The sequence below is a fragment of the Phytophthora infestans genome, genomic scaffold, assembly GCF_000142945.1.
Source record: "Phytophthora infestans T30-4 supercont1.223 genomic scaffold, whole genome shotgun sequence".
NCBI lineage: Eukaryota > Oomycota > Peronosporomycetes > Peronosporales > Peronosporaceae > Phytophthora > Phytophthora infestans.
In genome coordinates this window covers 67085-82429 of record NW_003303536.1, presented here as the reverse complement: position 1 = coordinate 82429, position 15345 = coordinate 67085, and the positions used below count along the sequence as shown (strand labels likewise).

Below are 15345 nucleotides of genomic sequence, written 5' to 3'. Positions count from 1 at the left end.
TATAAAAATACTATCGTCACTACTTTAGAAAGTGTGTGGAAAATAGCATCACAGAGCTCTTACAAATGCGGCCTGTGAAGCTTATATTAATAATATTAATACTATTAATATCGTCTTTACTTTGAAAAGTGTGTGGAAAATAACATCCCAGAGCTCTTACAAAATACTGGTCTGTGAAGTCTACATTAATAATAATAAAAATCTCTATTTTAGAAGGGTGCAGAGCTCTTAGAAAATAAAGTGGTTACTGTGCCCGATTTGCAGTACATACGACAGGTTTTGCGTAGCTGAACCCAATAATCAAGTATCTGCTGGCTGTTTGCAACCAATCGATGCGTTTCGTGCTCGGCAGAAATGTTTACCTTACGTCCAATCGCGAGGGAGAGAGGCGGTCTGATCGTGCGACAGATCCAGTCAGTGTCGCAGGTCGGTCGGTATTGCCCAATCAGGGCGCGAGTTAATTGTGTCCGCTTTTTGGTCATAATTGTAATTTAGGCATAGTTAGGTAATGGCGGTAAATAGCAAGAGCAATTGAAAAAAAAGAGAAATCACGTCAGGAAACAGATTTATTGACAATCTACTTGTTGCTCTCGTGTAACGAGCTGTGACCGCTTGCTACTCGTTCTGTTTCGCTCGCCATTCATAAATTGTCTTCCGTAGTTTCATGACGAGTACGTCCACTTCATCGTGCCGCATGCCCAACGCACAAGCAAAAGTGACGTAGGCCACAGGAAAACCGTCAAAATGCGCTCCAAATGAGTTAAACTCATGTCCAGCAATCGATTTGTGGTCGAGACATGACACTACCCTGGCATGCAGGAAAACCCCCCAGTAATTTTGTATCCATATCCAATGATTGCCAACATACCGTGCACCAGACACCCCGCGCGAAAAAAGCATTGCACCAAGTAACGTCAGCCGTCGTGACTTTTCTTCTTTATCCTGCACTTCCGAGCAGAACGTCCCCAGTGTCAGCGCAAAGGAAATCTGTACGGGGAATTGCACGGTGAGAAAGAGACCGCCGCGGATTATTCCCCCACATTCGCTTTTTTTTGTTACCTCGTTGCTGGAGACATTCAGTACACGTTCACCCTCCTCGTTTGCAAGCGAGTCGAGACTCTCACGCATGTAAGTTGCGAGACGCTTGCGTTCTTCAAGTAATCGTCGGTATCCACTCTTTCCCTGTAATGAAATGAGGTAAGTACTTCAGTTTATGAGGTTTGCGTCTTGTAACTAACCATTTGGAGCATGGTAATGAAGAAGTCAAGAGTAGGCGTGGCGCTAGCTCGACCAGGGTAAAACTTTGCCACGCGATCAACAATGTCACGTGACGCCGAACACACAATGGCGCCGCCAACTGGAACCATGAAATTTTTGTCTAGACTCTGTACCACGGCGTCCACACGTCCAGTTCTCATAGCTAATTCTATCTGGTGCACACACTTGGATGCCTGCACACCATAAGCATTATTGATCACGTGTGCTTCAAATACCAGCAGGGTCACATCGTCAGTGTTCAAGTAACTCAATTTAGGACAACGCTTGCTTCTTACCAATCTTTCTCTCTTCACAAAGCTCAGCAATCGCCTTCACGCTATCATAGGCCCTCGGTGCAAAGCAACTTGTCGTACTCATCACAGCCAAAATACTATCACTCCCGTAACGATCCATTAACGCTGCCATCCCAACCAAGTCTGTTTTCAAGTACCAGCCAGGATATCCATTTCTCTCCTCCACTAGAGTGTTAGCCAGTACTAGCGGCGTCAGTCCAGCCGCCAGGATGGACTTAAAGCAGGACTTTTGGTCGATGCGAGGCCAGATGACGTAGCGTGCATTCGGCTTTGACTCTTTCAACTGCAGTAGCACCAGCATAAGCGACATACCAGTGGCCACAGGAAGCACTAACGCTGCCTGTACAGCCCGCATGCCCGCGAGACGCAGCACGTCCTTAGCCAGAGCGTTTGCCACCTGTACTACGAGCGACGACCCAGCGGCTTTAGGCTGCACTGCCGCCACGTCTCCTGATCTACCAACACCGTGCGCCAAGTGGAAATGACGGCGCACCACTAGCGGGGAGAAAACGCGGGCTTCGCGCTCACCAGCGCCTGCGCTGCCCAGAAAGTTATTGCTGTCCATGGCCGCAAGCGTCTGCAGCAGCAGCTCCACGCTGGTGTCGTCCCAGCCTTCGTCCGGAAGGCAACGCTGCGCCAACAGCGTGGTCAGCAATTTTTCGCGCGAGCGAATCGCATCTAGACCCTGCCGCACATACGTGGCCGGCACCAACTGCTCAGCCAGCGCCGCACTCGTCAAGTTGATTGACATGTTAAACCTTAAGAATTAATTCAGGTTTTGATGGATTGTACCGTAACCTTTTTGAAAACTCTCGTGATTGACATGTTAGACCTTAAGAACTAATTCAGGTTTTGATGTATTGTACAGTATTGTGGGTTCTACTCAAAATTTCCCTTGGCGGTTTTTTGAAAGAACCGCCGCCGTCGACAGACTACCCAAACAGAATAAAATATTCCAATACGAAGTGTTTCCTCTGATAGCGCACAAACATGGCTGGAAGGGACCCCACGAGCGCATGTATCGCATTCAACTAGGTCGGAGCTGACAGAATGTGACGGGGTCACACACCTTGCGCTAGAGGAAGTTATCTTGAGAGAGTATACAAACTCTCAGTGAACGGCAGTTCACAGGTCCCCTCTTTATTCAAAAGAAAGCGGAGTGACCTAAATAAGGTAGATTGTAAACTGAGTATATTTATAGGTAGATAAAGTTTGGGTTTAATACAAACTATAAGTTACCTATAGAAATGCAATGTCGTTTGACCAATGGTTGGCTTTGAACGACCTTGGTACCTTGTACCAAATATCCCGGAGTATGACGTGTCATACACCTGAAGTGTGAAGTGTCACACTTCATGCAACCAGGGTACACTTAGGGCTACGTACCCCGTTACATCCTCCCCCACTTAGGTTCGGTTTACCGACCAATCAGAATGAAGAGGTGTTCGACACAAACTCTCATTCTCAAAGTCGAAAACCATCGACTTGGCCGCGCGAGCGCGGCGGAGGCTCACTTCACAGTTAGAGCCTCGAGCAGCAACCTGTGCGCCCTTCGTCTAGGTCTCCAATTCGACCGTTGCGATGCCTCGTGGCACAGCAAAGTGCGGTGCTAAGACACGCTCCAAGGCTGCTGCCGGTAAGGCGCAAGCCAAGAGCACTAAGCCTCACGGCAAAGGCTCGGCACTCAAGGAGGCTACTCAGGTGGCCTCCGAGGCGATCGGTTCCTCGGGTGACGCGGATGTGGGCAAGCGAGCAAGCAAGCGCCGCAGTCCGTCGCCCTCGGCCTCAGACAATCGTCCGAACCCTCGGTTCGTGGAACGTGAGTTCAACTCTGGCAGTGAGGACGAAGCCTAGTTCGAGAGCACGCACGATGCTCCTGCGGGCTCTGTGGGAGGGCACAGCCCAGTGCCCAGTGAGCACAAGGATGACAGCGTGCAGTCGCTCGCTAGTGATCAAGGCGATCACAGTCCCAGGACTTCTGTGCGCTCTGAGAGTCCGGCCGTCAAGGCTAAGGGCACTCCCAAAGCTGGTGGCGATGAGGAAGAGAATCCTCGCAAACGTCTCTCGCTTGCCGAGGGTCTTGCGCGTGCTAAGGCCTCTAAAGCCGAAGGCGCCAAGCCCTCAAAGAGGCGTACAGCCTCTAAGTCTCCACTCCGCGATAGAAGGAGACTTAACACTCCTATCAGAGTATCTTCGACTCCTCGGATGAAGAGGAGGAGAATGAGGAAGAAGAGGAGGAGGGTGCTATCGTTGAGCCATGGGAGGTATTGAATGACCTCGACCAGCAGCAGGAGGAATTCCAAGCTGCCCAGCGTGTGCGTGGGGGTTCGGTGGTGGCACCCGTCAGCCAGGGAGCTGCCATTAACTCAAGAGGGTATTGGCCTCCCGAGGAGAGCTCTGGGGCTGACCTCTTCTTAGAGCTTCTTGTCGCTCCTCGTGGCCTTGTGGGCGGCCACACTTCTAGGGGCATCTACGAACGTGCCCTTGTTCAGAAAGAACAGTTGTTCGTTGACAACTTGGAGGCTGCTCGGTGTGTGCTTCTCGCGCCACACCGCATCCCTTTCAAGGACTTCACGACTTGTCGTAAGAAGCCCGAGACCCGGCAAGAACCCCCGGACTACTTATGAAGCAGCCGCCGCTTCTGTTCCCAGATTGCGACAGCCTTCCGGCAGTCAATCAGAAGCCGTTCAATCGGCTCCTACAAGTTCTCAGAGTGCGCATAACCCCTCCACTTCACGAGGAGCTGTCGCTTACCGCGACGCCGTTGCTCCTGGAGGATCCGCTCCACGTGGTAGTGGACTTCTCCATTCCGGTCAAGCAGGGGCGGAGGTGCCCTCGTACGAGTACGAGTACTCGGCGCCTCCCGAACGCTACTCTCGTCCGAGTGGTTCTCCTGCGGGTCCGACGCAGGACCCTGAGGTTGACCGCCTTCGTCAACGCGTCCTCGTGCTTGAGATTGCACTTGTCCTTGGGACTGGCGGAAATGCTTTCGCCCAGGCCGGGAATCAGGGCGAGCTCGATCGACTTGCGGGCCGCCTGGAGCGTGAGGTCTCGAGACTGTATCTGCGGGTGGCCCGGCGGGCCTCTTCGTCCGATCTTGACGAGACCTTCCGCATGATCTGACGTATCGAGGCTCTGCTGCCACGTCTGGATCCGCATTCGGCGCACGCCTAGTCGTACGCGTATGGTGCTACCCGACGTAATCGGCGTATGGCGCCGGGGTCCGTTCATACGGAGCCCCTCCGGCGTACGGCCTTGACCGCAGCCTTGCCGTTCCGACCGAGGCTTGGGTGCCTGCTCCGACGCCCTCGTCGACGTCTGTGACCGGCCCTCGCTTCGAGGAGCTGGATCAAGGGGGTCTGCGAGTCAGCAACCCCCTGCGGGTCAAAGTACCGCTTAAGACGTCCAACATAGAACGTCGGGTGCGTCGTCATTGACTTTGGCAGGTCGATGGTGTACGACGCACCATGTCTGGCCAGGACTGCAAATGATCCGATGAAGCGGTGCTTCAGCTTGTTGCTGCCGACAGAGCTGACAGTGTCAAGAGGTAGGTTCCTCGTGTCTAGCAACACTAAGTCCCCCACCTTAAAATATACTTAAGTTTCCTCTTCCATGTTTGTCTAAGTACTCCTTTTGTTTATCTTGGGCCGCTGCCATGGCATCGCGGACCCTGTTGACAACGCTCAGCTTGGTATCCATAAAGGATTCCACCTGTTTCCGCAGCGAAACTGGTCTCACATCCGAGACCTGGGAGGAAAGGGCTTTCCGATCCTCTCCCCCACTTAGAATAGAGGAGTCAGTGGCTCCTTGGAGAGTGAGAGGCACTCTGGGGTGACGGAAGCCGTTCAAGTAGAACGGCGTGAGCCCCGTGAACGCGTGCACCGCGTTGTTGAGCGCAAACTCAACAACTGGAAGCTGCGTCGACCACGTACGTGGTGCTGCCGCGCACACACTGCGCAGAGTGTCCTCGAGCACTCGATTGACGCGCTCTGTCTGGCCGTCTGTCTGCGGATGATCCGCAGTGGACATCTGCAGACGAGTTCCCAGTATAGGGAACAGCGTTTTCCAAAACGCAGCAGTGAACCGCGGGTCTCGGTCCGAAACATTCGTTTCCGGGAGACCGTGATAGCGGAACACGCCATCGACGAACAACCTCGCGGTTTGTTCGCCTGTGACGGTGACGGGAACCGGAGCAAGAGGGTACATCTTGCTCAGCCGACACACGAGCACCAAAATTCTGGTGCTGCCGTGTCCGTCGGCGGGAAGCCCAAAGATGAAGTCAAGACTCATCGACTTCCAACAGTCAGCCGGTACGGGCAGGCTCTGTAGTGGAGCCGAAGAGTGCCCTGCGGGTTTGACCCGCTGACATGTTTCGCATGTCTTAACGTACCGGGCGACCCACTTGTACATGTGGGTCCACCAGAAGGACTGAGAGACCGACAGAAAGGTCTTCTCGCGGCCCAAGTGGCCGCTGGAGGGCGCGTCGTGCGCCTCCGCGAGGATACCGAACTTCAGATCCTCGTCGCTGGGTACGACCACCCGTGGAGGATCAGTGGGCTCCACCCGGTAATAGAGGAGTCCATCCTTCAGCTCATATCGGTGGAGCCGTGAGCGCTGTCGCGACGAGAGCCAGTCGGACTTCGCGCTCGTTTCTGCCATAAGGAATTTGACGATAGGCGCGACAGCCTCATCGTCCCGATACGCCATGCGTATCCGATCATATAGATCCGTTGTCACCCGCGTGATGTGGGCCAACTCATAGTCAGGACGCCGAGAGAGGGCGTCCGCAAGCACGTTGAGCTTGCCCGGCTTGTATTCGACGCAAAAGTTGTATTCCGCGAAGAAGGACAGCCACCTCGCCATCCTTTGGGAGAGGTGAGGCGAGTTAGTCGCCGTCCTCAAGGACGCGTGGTCTGTGTAGATCACAAAGGGCCTAGAGCCCAGAAGGTGAACACGAAACTTCACAAGGGCATATTTCATTGCCAGGAGCGCCTTGTCGTGGACCGGGTAGCTCCGCTCGGCGGCTTTGAGCTGCCTGGACTGGAACGAGATGACTCGCTCATGTCCAGCCGTGTCGGCCTGCAGCAATGCACATCCGATGGCGTAATCGGAGGCATCGCAGACGACGCTAAACGGCTTCGTCTCGTCTGGCAGGGCCAGGACAGGGGCCTCTAGGAGACTGGCCTTGATGCTGTCAAAACCATCCTGGTGCTCCTGCTCCCAGCGCCAGTCGACGTCCTTCTGAAGGAGGCTCGACAAGGGCTTAGCGTAGCCCGCGTACTCTGCGCTGTACTTGTGAAGGTAGTTGGCCAAGCCCAACCACTTTCGAAGATCCTTCTGGGATCGGGGCGTCGGCCATGCTGCTATGGCCTTGACCTTGTGTGGGTCAGCCCGAACGCCCACGTTGCTTACGAAGCAACCGAGTACTTTAATCTCTGGTGACGCGAAAACGCACTTGTCGATGTTAACGATGAGCTTGTTCGCTCGCATTACGTCCAGCACTCGACGGAGGTGTCCTAGATGCACCTCCATGGCCGTCTTGCCTCCTTCGGCACGGCTATGGACGAATATGTCGTCGAAGTACGTCTGTACGAAGGTACGCAAAGGGCGGAACAATTGCGTCACCAGGCGATTGAACGTCGCCGGGGCGTTAGACAAGCCCTGCGGCATGACGAGCCACTCCCAAAGCATGCCGCTTGGAGTGCTTACCGCGGTGAGCGGGATGTCGCTCTCTCGCATCAGGATTTGGTAGTATCCGTCTACCAAATCCAGCGCACTGTACAGTACGCTCCCGGCCATGTTGTTCAACAACACATCCTTTCGTGGGATTGGTGTTTGGGCCGGCACCGTTGCGTTGTTCAGCTTGTTATAAGCGTGAACCAGACGCCACTTTCCGTTCGGCTTCCGAACGCAGAAAGTCGGCGTCGAGTGCGGGGATTTCGACTCCCGCACCATGCCTGCCTTCGCTTTCGCGGCAAAGAAGGCATCAATGACCTCGCACTGTTCGCGCGGGAGAGCATCTCGTGCCGTACGCCTCGATCCGGTGGGAGTTGGGTCGGTGGGTGTTTGTTCACCACGTCCGCATACTCCGTCACCAAAGGATACACCGGATCCTTGGGGCTCTTAAGGATCTCAGAACCCAAGCGCGTCTGACGCTGCTTGTTCAGGTCTTCCAGGAGGTTCTCGTCCAAGTCAGAGGAGGAGTTCAGCTCCTCCCGAGTGGTCTCAGGTCTCATGAGTACCATCTCAGCAATCTCTCCAGCCTTGAGGTTGGTCAGGAAAGACTCAGCCGTCATTTCCTCGAGGTTCAGTATCTCTGCAACCTCTGGCAACGGTTCCAAGTGGACACCAGATGCCTTGACGGGTAAACCGGTCTCGCCATCGAAGATGTGACAACACTCTTCCACCGGCCTCGTCGGAGGAGCCCGGGCCCTGGACTCCGAGTCGCTTGAAGCGACGTCGATCTGAACGAAGTTCGGATTCGACTTGAGGCGGCGGCGGCGTCGTTGACGACGGCGACCGTGACGTGAAGCTTTGCTGCCCACGTCTAGGGATGTCGGCGCTACGACATCCGAGGCACTCGTGGCCTCGTGTGGTACCGTGGTACCCACACATGAAGCGTGTTCGACGCCTTCCTCTTCAGTTAAGGTCTGGGCGGCACTGTGTTACCCACACAGGAAGCGTGTTTGACGCCTTCCTCTTCAGTTAAGGTCTGGGCGACCGCGTGTGGCACTGTGTTACCCACACAGGAAGCGTATCCGACGTCGTCCTCTTCAGTTAAGGTCTGGGCGACCGTGAGTGGAGCTCTGTTACCCACTCTGAACACGCTGTTCTCAGTGTTCGTGACAGCTGCAGCTGTCTGCGGAACTAAGCTACCCGCCTGTGGACCTAAGTTACCCACTTGGCCAACGCCTCTTCTGGGCGCTGCCACCATCAAAACATCCTCGGAGTCGTCATATCCGTCGACGACTCCCAAGCATCTGCCGGATGCTTTGGTACCCTGGCAGCCCTTGCGGGCGCCCCGGGTCCTGACAGAGGTGGGAACATGACTCACCAATGCTCTGTCGGACTGCGCAGGGCGGCTGGCACCGATTGCGTTGCCTCGCCAGTCGATCCAGGGCTCGTGTTTCTCAAGCCAGGGCATACCCAGGATCATATCATATGGATCCATATCGAGAACAGTGAGCTGTTCGAGGCTGTCAAAGTCTCCAAACTTGACGGCCAGATCCACTTGGACGTTGGGGACAGTGACGACCTTCCCGTCGGCCAGTCGCACTGACACCGTCCCGTTGCCCTTGCTTTCTATCAAAGCATCGGACAACTTGTTGCTGTTGCAAGCAACCGTCTGGCGGCGTGCGAAATTCTTCGACGCCCCAGAATCGATCAAGATTCTAAAGGGATGATCGTATCCCCGTACACATCCGTGTACTACGAGCAACCCGCCGCTGCTCTTCGCAGATTCGAGAGTGCGAAGACTCTCAGGGGCTAAGTCTACGTGGTACGCGCCACACGCGCACCCATCACGAAGACTTAGTTCTTCCCCAGTAGGGCGCCCCGCCCCTACTGGTTCCCGGCGTTCCCCTGTCCCCGGGATCCTGGCTTCTGCCAGCGACCCTTGAGGACGGGCTTGGGGAAGGACCGTCTGCGGAGTCTTTCCGCGGGACAGTCGCGCTTGAAGTGGACCATCTTCCCGCAGCCGAAGCAGCGGATGTCACGCTGTTCGGCGGACCCTAGCTCCATGGGAACTGGTCCGTTGGGGCTTGCTCGACCGGGAGCCGACAAGGAACTCCCAGGCCATGCTGAGGCCGGCGTACGCGCCTGGCGATGGCTGTACTCTTCTTGAAGAGCCACTTGAATCGCCTCTTCAAGCGTGCTTGACTGCACCCGGAAAAGCTGAGTGCGTGCGGGGCCCACTCGAAGGCCGTCCATGAACACAGTCATCTTGATGTGTTCGCTGAGTGGGTTCCCCACTAGGGACACCGTGAGCTCCCGTATCTCTTGCACATACTCGTGCAGCTCGCGCCTCCCTTGTTTACACGAAAGGAAGCGCGAACGTTGGCGGTACTCGTAGTTCGCCGGGAGGAACGCGGCTCGGAGCTGTTCACACAGCTGAGCCCAGGATGTGAAACATCCAGGGGATGTTGCTTCCCGTGTGTACACCCAACGCTTAGCACGGACGCTAAGGTTGGAGAGTGCAAAAGCAACACGCAGCTGCTCGGTCGAGATCAGAGCCGCGTCCATCGCGAGCTCTACCTCTCGGACCCAGAAGTGAAGGTTCTTGCCTTCCTTCCCTTCATACGGCTTAATCTTCAGCCGTATTGGCTTCGGGTGAGGCGGATTTGCTTCCGCCGCCGGAGCCTGCAGGATCTCCCGCACATGCGCGATGAGGCCCTGCTCGTACGCGTCGAACGCATTGACGCGCTCGAGCTGCTCAGCCGGTGTTGACACCACCAGGCTCTGCAGGGCCTCCATCCCGAAGATGCCTGCCATCTTCCGAACCGACTCGAACTGAGAGTCGTTCATATGGGAGAAGTCGTTCCTATCCATGGCAACGAACTTCGGAGAGGTTCAGGTAGTCTACCCGCGGTGGCGTGGATTGACTACAAGTGTACCAAGTGTGACGGGGTCACACAGCACCTTGCGCTAGAGGAAGTTATCTTCCGAGAGTATACAAACTCTCAGTGAACGGCAGTTCACAGGTCCCCTCTTTATTCAAAAGAAAGCGGAGTGACCTAAATAAGGTAGATTGTAAACTGAGTATATTTATAGGTAGATAAAGTTTGGGTTTAATACAAACTATAAGTTACCTATAGAAATGCAATGTCGTTTGACCAATGGTTGGCTTTGAACGACCTTGGTACCTTGTACCAAATATCCCGGAGTATGACGTGTCATACACCTGAAGTGTGAAGTGTCACACTTCATGTAACCAGGGTACACTTAGGGCTACGTACCCCGTTACACAGAAGGAGTAGCGGTATCGTCTCCCGCATTGTCTACAGCTTCACGTGAGCTGGCTCAGCCTTTGATATTTTTGATCTTAACGCACTAACTACTTCGGTACGTTTACTGCATCTAGGACGATCTCGTACCAGTAATCGTGCTTCGCCTCGGGTATCGCCGTATCCACAACGCGATAGAACCCCGCCGCAACGTCTGCAAGATGAAGCATCGCCTGCAACCAACGCTGCATCACCTTCGGCTCATCGAACAGCAGCACAGCATCGACTTCAGCTAGTCATCCAACCAATCGTCAAGAATACGATTGGCCAACGTGACACATCGGGTGAGGCCCCCGATGTGTTTGCTGTGAATGGTGCCACATTTAACGATATTATGCGTAAGATCTGGACCAAGTTCAGTTGCCGAGTTAAGAGGCAAGCAGTAAAGCGTGATGGTACCTGGTCTGTCGAGGAACCATTGGAGCAAGCATGGTCCAAGGTCATGCAGTTTAAGAGCGGTCGTCACCTAGTTGACAGCACGAAGAATAGCCAGGCCTGGAATCGCTGGATTGCTTCAACGCGTGGCGAAACTGTGAAGTTGATGATCTACCAGTATGGGCTAGCTATTGCGAAAGCACAAGATCTCGAAGAGTTTCTCACAGCATGTATTCGCCGGGTACAGACCGACCGCTCTGGCGCAGCAGCTGAAAGCTCGCTTCAGGAGGTTGTTGAAGAGCTGAAAGAAATTTGGCGTGCAACATTTCAGGCTGACCCAATTGTGTGGCGAATGTGGGCGAATAACATTGTTCGATCTATGGATCGATCGACATGGAATCGTGAGATATTGAGAGCTCCACCGGATTACATCGCGCGACTGCTTCGTCCCGCCGGGGTGGAAGTTGACCGGCACCTGTCGAGTCTCACACGGTCTGCCCGTTTGGCGTTGGATTGTGTCAATGCATCTCTTGCTGACAACGAAGCTCAATCCCAACACAATGAAGTTCAACGTCAGCTTATCACCCGTCAAAAGGAACGCTTGCTGCAAAGAAAATCGACCATCGAGATATTTCTCGCTGACATCCCACTGCCGTCCATTAACGACGTTGAAGACCCCCTCGAGAGAATTGAAAATGTAGAAGACATCGACCACGAAGAGTAGTGTTTTAATTTAGTGCTTCTTTAGCTGAGTTAAAGTGATACTCGTCTTTCAATATATCCTAATCCTTCTTCGTCTTCTTCAGGAGATAGCGAATCATTCCTTAATGGAGGCGTTCGCCGCTAGTCTTTCGACATCGGACCACTAGGATCAAAATCTCCTTGAACCTTCCATCCGCAGTGCTCGAATATTCGCTCCATTCTGATGTCTTTGAAGCGTTGAAAGGTTTCGACGACAAACGGCAGGAGATCACGCTTACTCGATTCCACGTAGTACCTCTGGAATGCCTTCTTGATGTAACCAAATAGGAGCTCAATTGGATTGAAGAATGGGCAATATGACGGCAGGAATAAGGGAACAATCCCAATACTTCTCAAGAAGTGAACGATTTCAGGGTCTCTATGAATTGATGCGCCGTCTAGAATCCATACCGAATGAGAGCCCGGATACTGGCGTACATTTCCATCTGCTGAATATGCGAAGTCCTTGCAGCACTTAACGAACTCGACTCTATCAAACGTGCCTTGAACATCATAGTAGCCAAGTACACCACTCACACCAATAAATGCGAGAATTGATACTCTGGGCTTGCGCTGAAAGTCGCCTCGGATAGCAATAGTATGCCCCTTTAGAGAATACCCCCGTTTCCGAACCATCCCTCGATTATCAAAAGACACTTCGTCCAGGAACACGAGATTGTGGTGGCACCAGTCAATATGACTCAGCTCCTCAACGAAGCGAAAGATGTCCTACTCCTTAATGTGCATAGATCGTCTCTCAAGCACATTTCTCGTTAGTCCGCACTCAATGATGCGCCATACGGATGCCTTCGACATTTCGATGCGATGAGCACGTTTGAAAGCCGCTTGTGCTTCATCAAGATACGCTAGCGGTCGAGCGGCGTAGAAATCACACAGCCACTGTCGGTGAGACGCAGTGAATCTCCTACTGTCGGAACTCTGATCACGCTCGTATGTCCCAGTCTCGTCGTAGACTTTGATCCAGTTTCGGATCGTCTTCTCCGACTTATTGTACACCTTTGCGAGCTCTTGCTTCGTGTACCCCAGACAGTAAACGCCATAGAGGCAATGAAAGACAGTATTCTGATGCGCTTGCTGTTTCGTCACGGCTTCCTCCATCTTTAGCTGCAAGCAATACCATCAAATTAGGACAGGAAGAAATGTGTTTTGACCAATCCGATCAATGAGCTTATTGCCCGTCGGTTGGCCAAACCCACCCAAATCGGCAAATTTGGGCGAGATTCACAATAACCTTTTTGAAAACTAACGTGATAGTCTTCCACATACATGTATTATGCGACTCAGCTTGAGGTAGCTTTTTTTTTAATTAGCGACAGTGAACTGGATCGGTCTAGCTCGTTTGTTCAAGTTCTCCTAATCCACTTATCGTTACTTGATTGCGTCTTCCCTAGCACTCGTTTGCCTGATTGACTCCATGTCAGATTCCTGACGTACACCTGAATCTGGAATAGATCCACCCTTGGATCTGAGCCAAATCCATATCTGGATCTGGGCCAACTTCTGGATCGGAGCCAGATCCATCCTGGGATCTAAATCAAATCTGCGCTTGGATCTGAGCCGGATCCATCTCATATGGTTGGGTCATAATCAGACCGATATGGTCCGAACACTTGAACCCGAATTCGGTCCGCACTAGGCGATGGGGCGCCAATAGGTATCCCCCTTCATACGATACCATCGGCTTATACCGACAACCCCCTGGACTTCTTGCACGCGAAAACGTCGCTCTTTTGTAAAAAAATAACCCATTCCTCCTGATCCACACCCTTCCTGTGGACCCTTCTTTCCCCCCCTGCAATATGACCAACTCACATCAGCGATCCTCCTCCTCCTGACCCACTGTGACGGGGGCACACAGCACCTTGCGCTAGAGGAAGCTAGCTTCCGAGAGTGTGGTGTAGTGGGACCAGCAAAATCAGCGAGATTGCTGGATCCAACTTACCAACTGCGCCCAGACACCGAGGAGGGGGTCTCCCGATGATCCGTGTTCTGCTGAACTTTCCTCACCTTGTGTACCCGTCGGTAGGGCGGGATCTTGCTCTCTCGGTAACTTCCGAAGCGTTCAAGTGGTGAAGCTTGAGTGTCTTGGCGAGACGTGGGGATGGGGTGGAGCAGCAGTGGTAATATCTTCACTCTGCGTCCGTAGTTGGTTCTGAATCCTAAGCGAATATTCGAGTTTATGGATCCAGGGCCTAGATCGTGGATCTGGCCGTCGGGTTGCCTTGCGGGTGTGTTCCCTTGCTTTTGTAGTTTCCTTTGCGTCGTACTTGCCGCCTCCTGTGACGGGATCTTGAGAGTTGAGATCTTCTTGGGTATACCCGGCCAAGTAGTAAATCCGGTTAACCTGTCTGATCTGCACGTGTAAAGGGAAAGCTCACTAGGTTGTAGGATCTGGCCAATGTATTATCCAGTTATCGCTACCAACACTAGATTCGCAATTCCCAACCTTCTTCTAGCTCGTACGGCCAATGGAGTTCCGATCCTTGAGGGGAGGAAGGCACTTGCGCGTTACTGTGCAAATTGAGGTCTGTATTGATACTTAAGCCTATACCTGTCTGGATTTCTACCTTCTGTGTCTTTTACCTGTTAAATCCCTTACCAGGCTCGGCTGCATGTCCTTTCTCTCCTTGACCCATCATCCGAGCTGTATTATCCTCAGATCCACCGGATTCATGGCGTAATCATTATGGTCACCCTATTATGGGTACACTCATCCGGATCCAGGTCGCTTGGATCCACTTCACTGTAAGTGTACACTCGTCGTGGATCTGAGCTCTCCAATCATCCAACATCATCTTGCAGCCGTCTGTGATCTTCATTTTCCCACGAAAGTTCGAGATCCACTGTATCCATCATCCCTGTATCCCGGATCCAGGTCCTTCTATGCGGGATCCTCCCTCCTTGGATCCGAACTCGGAAGTATGGGATCCGGGACACCTCGCGGTGGATCTTGACTTCTTGTTAGCCGTGGCTACTAGATCCACCTTCAGATGACACCTACCACCATTCCTTCATAGGATCCACACTCGATCCACCCATATATAGTATATCCCGTATCCATCTAAGTGAATCCAGGTAAGGGTGGATCCGAGATAGGTCATGGTGGATCTTGCCTTCTCGTACATCGCTCATACCAGACCCATCGTCGTCTCATACGGGGCGCTGCTCGTCATGTCTAATCCACCTCAGGCAACTTGCATCCGCGCCGGGCGACTCGAATCCCCTCTAATCACTTGAATTTGTCACTGATTCGGGATAGTGACCCCTCGTTAGGTCCATTCTCTTTTATTTGAGAAAGCACTTCACCACAATCGCCTCCTGTACGTGGTTGGCGCTGCACAACAGCGATCACGACCTGCACTACCAGCATCCACAACCGCTTCCTCCTCTACGTGATACATGTCTCCCACCAAGCGTACCAGCAAATCGCCGGGCAAGGCCCCATCCACCACTCCGCCGGTCAGCCCCTCCTCTTTGTCGCCCACCGATCTGCGGGCTCTAGCCCAGGTTCTTTCCGATCGGGTGCAAACCTTGACGGCGGAGCTCCAGACGGCCCAAGATGCTCGCGACCAAGCTGCGTCTTCGCACGCCACCCAACTCCAAACCTTGCGAGCCCAGGTCCATGACCAGGCTAT

At 53.4% G+C, this 15345-nt stretch overlaps 2 protein-coding genes across 2 annotated transcripts; one reads left to right on the top strand and one right to left on the bottom strand.

Moving 5' to 3' along the window:
* Nucleotides 1–615: 615 nt before the first annotated feature.
* PITG_21006 (O-phosphoseryl-tRNA(Sec) selenium transferase, putative) lies at nucleotides 616–2322 on the bottom strand (the record flags this gene model as incomplete). Its single annotated transcript, XM_002895209.1, has 5 exons — nucleotides 616–808; nucleotides 869–987; nucleotides 1060–1182; nucleotides 1239–1483; nucleotides 1554–2322. 5 exons carry the CDS (start codon nucleotides 2320–2322, stop codon nucleotides 616–618), a joined length of 1449 nt encoding a protein of 482 aa, XP_002895255.1.
* An 8069-nt stretch (nucleotides 2323–10391) lies between these two features.
* Nucleotides 10392–11672, top strand: PITG_21005 (uncharacterized protein; the record flags this gene model as incomplete). The annotated part of the gene is made up of 2 exons (XM_002895208.1): nucleotides 10392–10428; nucleotides 10651–11672. 2 exons carry the CDS (start codon nucleotides 10392–10394, stop codon nucleotides 11670–11672), a joined length of 1059 nt encoding a protein of 352 aa, XP_002895254.1.
* Nucleotides 11673–15345: the final 3673 nt, after the last annotated feature.